General features: G+C 37.8%; 1 protein-coding gene across 1 annotated transcript; it reads right to left on the reverse strand.

Annotated features, from left to right (window-relative positions):
- Positions 1-1,458: 1,458 nt before the first annotated feature.
- Positions 1,459-7,368, reverse strand: LOC139130513 (neurocan core protein-like). The gene is made up of 5 exons (XM_070696285.1): positions 7,268-7,368; positions 6,153-6,598; positions 5,325-5,474; positions 5,017-5,102; positions 1,459-4,489 (listed from the first exon to the last, which is right to left on the reverse strand). Coding segments are annotated over exons 1-5 (1,092 nt in total). The 5' UTR covers positions 7,270-7,368; the 3' UTR covers positions 1,459-4,081.
- Positions 7,369-8,995: the final 1,627 nt, after the last annotated feature.

The raw sequence follows: 8,995 nt of genomic DNA on the forward strand, positions 1-8,995 counted from the left end.
AAATGACTGACAAAATCTGACATCGAGAAACTCCGCATTCAAAACAGCTGAGACCAACCTCCTAATCCAACCTCCTAAGTTGTTCGTTTTAACTCTACTGAGTCTGCGCACAAGACTACAAGACCAGCTAAGTCACTAGAAAAAAAACAGCTAACTGGTTTGTATAGGGATGCATATGCAATGTCGTTTACAGTGGTTAGGGATGATATAAGCACAGTAAAAACATGACAAACAAGAAAATTATTTTTTTCAGAACTACTAAACATTCCTTTATAACTACTAAAGATTTTTTCTTGCTTTGTGTAAGTGCACACAGTTCTGTTAAAAATGAAAAAAAATCCCTTGCAGGTACAGTGAAAATGGTTAGCTGTTGTTATTATGCTTGAATGTACTTCAAACCTTAAGAAAGCAAACATACAGAATATGTAAAAACAAACAAACAGAATACTGTAGCATACAAAATATGCTACAATTGTTTCAGGAATATTAATGCTTATGAATATTAATGAGCCATGCACCACTCTTGGCAGCCCTTTAAATTCACAACAGTGATACTCAAATTTGTTGACTTTTGAAAAAATCTTATGATGGTGTTTGCAGCAAGCAGCTTGGATTGTGTAAGCAAGTTATTTATGGCTTGTAGAATGTGTATCACACGTGACATCATTGCAACATTAAAACTTATGTGTAAATGTTTCAGTTAAAGCCCGCCAATTTTAAATCCCCCTTAAAATTCCTGTAGAATCCTAGAATCCTAGATGAATGAACGTAAAAAATTGTAGAGACTAAAATTAGAGAACACTGAACTTAAAGATAACAAATTGCACTGCCTGAACGGACAGAATATTGAACTAAAACAAATACACATTTTTTGTACTTAAAAAATTGTACAGATTGAATGGACAAAACATTGAACTGAAACAAATAGATTTTTTTTGGTCTTGTTTTTTTCTTATTTCGCCCGCCTACCCTGCTTGAGTATTCCTCTGGAGATGAGAAACAAAAAAAAGGTCACCCTAACAGGGATGTGTTGTCTTACTCGGTTTCTATGAATTTGTTGTCAAAGCAACTAAGTGGCAAGCCTTGCCGATACTTCGATATCCGTTCAAAACACACTGACGTCTCAAAACTGAGAAAACGGTGATTCAGCAACTAACCCAAGGTTAACAAAATACTTAAAGTAAAGGACAACTCTGTATATATTTATTCGTCTTTCTGTCTGAATGTTTCAGTCTTTTCCCATGTCCGTTAAAGCCGTCATGATATGTAATATGTTTGCAAAACATAATAGCAAATATAAAAAGTTCTCAAACTAAACATTCGAGACAAAGACAAAACCAATGGTCTGTCCAACCTTTCCAAACTGTTAGCCTGGAACTTCCAAATGCTGGAACGAGAATTCTCAGCGTGCGAATAGATAATCTGAACAAATAAATCTCAAAAACGCACACGCAAAGTGACAATACCATATAATTTATTGCAGCTTTTGTGAAACATCCTTTGAACGATATTTTATTTACTCTCTTTAATGGAATTGCATCATCTCTAACAAAATATCCAGCTTGCAATCTATGTGGGGAAAGCACATCTTTATATGGTTCCACCACAGGGTCTTCGACATTGCCTCGGTGAAAAGAACACGCAAATTGGTCGGCAAGTATTTGGTTACCCAAATATGTATAAAAATCTGGTTAATGTTGTTCAGAATTTTGAAACAATATAATTTATGACTTAAACCACAATTGCAAGCTGGCCGTCATAGTTAATCGAGTCTGCCACAAATTCACTGTTGACTGCACGTTGCGTGTAGTATAATCGCCTCGCATTTAGGGAAATTACCCCTTATATGTTTCCATTGGCATTGTTAACTTTTATTTTCCTTCTCGTATATTCCTACTCTATTCTATTCGACCTTCAAACAAAACAAATTTGTAAATTTTCATACTCGTACATAACATCTATATACATACAGTGAATACAGTGTTCCAATCGTTTCATACAAAGACGGGGAGTACGAGTGTGCCGGCCTGATGAGACAATATGACAGAATTTTCAGAGGAACGTATTCAGTAATATTAGTAGATTGTCGGGCACTTGGCCTGGGTGTGTCAATTAAAATGAGCACGCATCGGTAATTGACCCGTCATCAATCAATAGAAAAATAGCTTCATTTCTAAATATTACCAAAAACGTTTTACAATCTTTTCAATCAAAAGGTAATGAAACTTTATGTCTTTTGTTGAAAAACTGAAGATTTCGGATACGTTGTATAAACACAGAAGAGGTAGCAAACAGCCATGATTGCAAAGTGTGCCGTACAATGAACTCCGACAACCTCCGTGACAAGCTGTTTGGCAAATACTGACAAAAGTATTTAATTACCGTACACATGCATCATTAAAACCCTGCGTGCACTCTTGACACGCTAAAAATAGAAAGGCTTTATGACGCAAACACTGGGGTATGCACCCTGTCAGTCTGTTGTCGTCGTTACATTTACACACGCAGGGGAGGGTTGTTGGACCGTATTACTATAAGCCTATAGTACAACTCAGTCTGCTGCAATAGCAAATTATCGCCATATTGCCCTAAAATCCCTGATTGCCTGCACTCGATGATCACTGTTTTGTGTGATCAATAATGACCTAAATCTTAAAACAGTAAATCATAGAAAAAAGAATGAATCATAGAAATTTTTCAGCTGTCCAGCAAGGATCACAATCAATACGTTAAAAATAGTTAAAAAGTTAAAATAGTAAAAAGGTTTTGTACAAATAATAACGCTCTACCAAGAATAAAATATATGCAAACCTCATGTATGATAAACGGTACCGAGAAGAATGTGTTCATTTTAGGCGGATGTGACCTATAATGGCGGTGGAAGACTTGGACAATAACCAAAGGATATAACCGATACGGCTTTTCGTTCTATTGCAAAAGTGACACTCCTCGAAGGGATAAGTGGATAAACGGGTAGCACTAAGGAAAAATAATTCCCTAAAATCGACCATTTAGGCAGCATCAGACATCCAACCATATCCGCTTATAAATCGCGTACAATGAACTTGAGTTGCATTAATATGTGTATCTCTTCAGATTTTCGTACACAAATTTTAAATAAGCCATTATGATTGTTAAGCTCTCAGAGTTGTTCTAAGAAAGACAATTCTGCAAACGAAGAAAGTGGCAAGTATAAGGCGTCGACGAGGAAATACAACCTATCAAACGACGAAATTGAATTATAGTTTGTGCGGTCAATGAGAGTAAAAAAGTATTTAACAAATGTAACCATTGCCAAAGAAATTTTAAGACGAATCGGAAAATTAAAGATGGCTGTAAACACAAGTTTACTCTTTTTTGCCTTTCCAAAATTGGCAATGAAAATATATTTGCATTGCATTCGATAACGGTACCGTAACGACTGGGTGTGTTTTCAATTGAAATCTGTCTTTTCTGTATCAACAATCCATATGAACCACTCAGGCTGTGATATACCAAGTTGTAAGTCATAGTTTCAGGATGGTGACTATTTCCCCACGTTTACAGTCGCAGTAATATTTGTTAATTGGTCACGACAACAAAATATGACATGAGACACGAGACTCTTTTATTCTCTATTTCCACAGCTTTATTAGGATCATAGAAAAAAGAGAACGAGTATATGTCGCGTATTGCATCAGCAGCAGTGTATCATAAGTGATAAAACATCTCGTTACACTATCACGCAGAAGGAAATGAATTGTTGGAAAATATTTCTAACTAATGTTTCAACATTTCATGCTTGATTAATCTACATGTTAGGTCATCTGTTGCAATTCTGCGTGGTGTTCAGCTGGGTTCTAATCCTACAACAGCGTTTCAAGTCAGGCAGCAAAGTTAGCTGAAGAAAATATTAGATTCTTGAAGATGTTACAAAGATGTTACACTTGCAGGGAAGGCGTGTAAACTGAACACAAATCAGTTAAAAGAAGAGTCTTTGTTAAACTACATTTAGTATGAGAGAGAGAGAGAGAGAGAGAGAGAGAGAGAGAGAGAGAGAGAGAGAGAGAGAGAGAGAGAGAGACTTCCCGTATATTTTATTTTAACCAACTTTCTTAGGGGTAGATTGTTTAGGAGCAGCTTTGTTAGGCGCAGCTTTGCTCGGACCAGCTTTTTTAGGACCAGGTTGTTTAGGAGCAGCTTTGTTAGGACCGGCTTTCTTAGGTCCAGCGTTGTTAGGAGGAGGATGTTGAGGACCATGATGATTAGTTTTGGGTTTTGATTTGGGATGTGCAGGTTTCTTTGGTGACTTGTGATGTGGCTTGGGTTTTTTGCCGTGATGACGATGGTGATGACGATGGTGATGACGCCGGCGTGGCTTCTTCTTGCAGACAAAGCGTCGTCGTCTGCGGCACTTCAGATCGTTCCAGCGTCCGTTGCTATGCATTTCAACACAGTCCTCATTGTGTTTGTTGTTTGGCTCGACGCGACCCCATCGGCGGAAGTTGACCTGTTGAATGAGATAAATGAGATGGCATACAATAAGTTGCCACTAAACCACTTCTTTGCCCGTCGATCGGTCTGTCAGTTTGTTTGAGAATCACCTTTAATCCAATTCTGCGTGTCAGCACAGCCTACACTATTTGTCACTGTCTCTTTTTACTGTACATCGGTAGTTAAATAACGTAAATAGAGTAACCTTCTGAAAAATATATTAATTTATAAGCAACGTCATATATTATTATTTTCTTTGAGGATCATACAAGCTTACTGTGACTTGCTACCAAAAATATAGAAGATGGATACGAATAACTGGTTACTAACTTTGAACACCCTTCCGTCCCGGGAAGTGAGAAAAGTGTTTTGTTGAGCTTTTTCCAAGACAGTGATTTTTAGTAAATTATAAGCTACATGTAGATTATGTCCAGATATATATTGATGAAAACTGGAAATGTTCATATTTTTACACTCTTGTCGTTTGACTGAGACACGGCGACAGGAAAAAGGTGCATTACAGGTTTTCTAAACTTCTCTTACCCTAGTTCCATCAGACCATCTGAAGTGCCGCTCCCGTCGCCTGTCGTTCAAACCAATCCACAAGCTACCATAGTGCCGTGCAAATTCTGGAACAGAAATAAGGAGTTTTATTAATAAAAGCGCTAACATCTCTTCCTTCAGCTGGCGAGAAATCTACTTTTTGGACGTTCTAGACGCCAATAGAAAATTGTAATGGCCGGAAAACTTATGTCCGCGTGATGACTGTTTTAACCGTGTCAATCGAGGCCCAGGTTGTGATTTCTGCTTGTGACAATTTAACTATCTACAGATGTAACATGTTGACGTACTTTTGATAAGCCTATTCTGGCGGTAGCTGTGGATGCTGGTCAGGTCACCACCGTGTCTCCGACAAATTCTCCTTGCTGAGTACCAGTTGCGATGACAGCGAAACACTCGGTAACAACCCAACCCTCGATAACAGGTCCATCTACGACGAACTGTGTGAATAAAGGAAATTTAAAGTAAATTCTGCCATACCTACAACTGGTCAATAAACAATGCCACACAATACAACTTTATGGCTACCATATGCCGTGTATATATCGAGTAAAGGCAGTCGACACCACTGTGATGGTTTAGATTGAGTTGTTCTTCAACGTTTGTCGATATTTCACTAATCGTCTTCCATTCCTTATTTTAACCTGCAGATATATTACTGGAGGCAAGCAACTTTTAAAGTTTTCATGTGAATTGTTTTCAGTCCATTAACTGTACAATATCGGCATCAATAATGGACGTGAGGATTTGCATGTGTCCAATCAAATCTGATGTTGAATTTGGTCCGTGTCATGTACAAATGGTGGGTGGTGTTACTTCTATGTATAGATACTTTGTAATAACTTCAGCATACTCGTAGAATGAGTTCAGTGTAGGAGTTTGGTCAGGGGAGTGTGTACCTTGAAAATCAAAAGCTTAGGTCCACAGAATCTTGCTGAAAGAGAGAGCTGTTCGCCACGATTTCATCGATATATTGGCGAAACACCTCTGAATCTTTTCATACATCTCTACTTTGCTAAGTAATAATATCAGGCCTGTAAAAGGGAATAATTGCTATTTTACAAAGTGTATCAAACGCTGTTGCTATACAAATAACATTTAATATATATAATATTTACCGCGTTGCACGGAAGTATAATCCTCGTTCTCAATGTCCCATTCTTCCATCTCTTCATCAACAAGATCGCCTTCTAGAGGACCTTCGTCATTGTCGATGGAACTTTGACGGTCATCGACGATGTTTCCTTCCCTACCATAGTAATCGAAGTTTTGCTCGTCCAGTATAATGCCGTCGTCGGCGACATCTTGTCTTTCTCCTTCCTCATCGACTTCGTATTCAACATCGTTGTTCTCATCTGTTTCCCCGGTCTCTGTATCCTCGAAATTATTCTCGTAGAAATCCCCTGAATCAACATATGCACTGTTTTCTTTCTCCGAGTCGACTTCCGACCACTCCTTCAGAACAGATGGCATCTTGACGATGCTATCTGCTTCAGTTGCGGCCATCAACAAACAGACACACAACATGGCCAGCACAAGTGGCCATGCTTTTTCAAGCCTCGTCCTGTAATAATACGAGAAAACATTTCGATTGAATTACCGAAACTGAAAGACACCTTAACGATTAACGTACAAAACATGACCGGAGACTTAGAGTAGCATGAAAGTGATGTTTCAATATGTTGAATCTTGTGATAGCTAGCTTTCCAATTCATCGACCCAAAGGTGGAAATGCTAGATTTGATGTGGAATACAAGAACGTTGTGGACATGGTTATTGCCAAAAGCGATGTGATTGGTATAAGTTCAATGGCGCATCAAGAACAAAAAAACCGCCAAAAATCTTAGTCGAGAGAAAATATCAGTATTGATATTGGAATAAAGAAAATGAATATTCAAGCTTAAATATTTCTTACAGAAAAATGTACAGTAAAACATCAGTGACATCTTGTGCTGAATCTAAAGTGACACATTGCTCATGCGATCCGTCATGAAAACCATGTACCCTGTACATTGATATGACATTGTTGTAGGTGTTATTCACTAATCGCCATCTAGGTTTTAAATGACATTGACAGTGAGAAGTAGGGAATGTACAACAACAGTAGTATAAAAAACAACAGACAGAAAAAACATAGACGGAAATCTCAGTGTCAAATTACATATATGATCTGTCTCTCAGCCGGTCACCTTTTATTAATGTGAAATATCAACTACAGGTAAAATATACTCACATTACTCTCGAAAGCAGTATAAGACGTCAGTTTTATCAAGGATCTTTTCTGCAGCAGAAGGGAAAATGTTGGTCTGATGACGTGAGAGCCCCTGTACGTTTGCACAACGACAAGTTGTAAATCAGTCAAAAGAGGGCGTGGCTGATTTTGCCCGCTTTTTAATGTAGCAACCATGAACATTTCTAAAAGTTAATAATGTGTCATGTTCTGAGTCATACTACCATTCTAATTTGCAAACACAATTTTAATAGTAATAACAGAGACGAATTCAACCTTAGATAATACAAGGAGAATGCGAATTTGTCTCAGTAAAAGAGAAATGGTACTCAGTTTCGGCGATTTATTTTCATAAATGTATTTTATTTTAACAGACATAATCCTTGAAAATTTTGTAAATGGGTAGAAGCCTGAATACACTGTTAATGTAAACGTTTTAAAATGTAACATCTAAAAGTTTTGAATTTTAAAGCTGTTTTCCACTTGCTCTCAAAGAGCTGAAAATGACAACGACGTCGCCATTGCACACCGTCATCGATCATTCTTCCGCTCCTTAAGAATGTGAGATACATCTTTGACTGTACACATCCAAAAATAATTCCTGTAGTACGAACTTCGATCGCTCATATGTCCTTCAGATAGTTTGTCGATACTTAAATTATTGATTTCTCGTAACCACTTTCGATAAAACAGAGATTTTGATATACTTTAGTCAACTTAGAGTGAGTGGAATTCCTTTTCAAGGGTTAACGTTCACACTGACTTTTGACTGACGTCATATTTACCTTTGGAGGAAATAATATGTAATTTAGTTCAGGGTGAAAATTAACGCGGGCTAACTAGTTTAACACGCAACGAGTCAGGTAGTTGGCGGGACACGCGATACGCCAACTCATTGTGTAACCTGTTCACCTTTTCTGAACACAGACAAATAACAGAAACACGAAATACATAGGTGAAGACCATGGAGTGTAAAGACCACCAGCGCCGGAATTTACAGAAGCACCTATCTAAAAATCCTGACGTTCTAATACAATCTTACATTAACTTACCTCAGAATAGCATACGCGAACTTTTCCAAATTATGGACGGAACAGAGACTATTTTTTTGCATTGAAACAGGTGATTAGAGCGAAAACTTTGTCTTTGTCTGCAAAACGGGTATTAAAGATTGAGTGCTGAAGTGTTGCACAATGTGTCACCTCTCTTTTGTAGCCAGCTTACCTTTAATTTTGTTATTTCTAAAGACGACGAACAGAACGTAAGAGTACGTATTTGTTTTCTTGGAGATTAAATTCTTATGCCAGTTTTTGCTGTGGTTGGAGGCAATAGATTGTAGATCGCAATAATGAAATACCAAAAATAGGACTAAATTTGACTCTTTCAAATTTCGTAACTGCAGTTTGTTCTGACTTTGACGCGTTTGGCTTCTTCCCTAGTAATGTCGGTATATTTGAGATTTGATACGTTTACTGTTGTAGTAGTGTATAGTATTAGTATTGTAATCTCAAAGGTTGACCGTTGCATGCAGGAGAAACAGCATTGCGTGTTGTATGGAAATTATTATTTCCCCTTTCATAGAGTGTCACGCAAGTCATAATTTGGACGACGAGTCTGAACAAACATAGGGCCTATTAGTAGACAGTATTTCGACAGTGGACCGTTTTGTTTGTCCTGGGTGAAGAATCGTGGCTGCTAGGGGAAACGCTCATATACCCGAGTTTCAATGAG

This window comes from Ptychodera flava, chromosome 4, assembly GCF_041260155.1.
Source record: "Ptychodera flava strain L36383 chromosome 4, AS_Pfla_20210202, whole genome shotgun sequence".
Lineage (NCBI taxonomy): Eukaryota > Metazoa > Hemichordata > Enteropneusta > Ptychoderidae > Ptychodera > Ptychodera flava.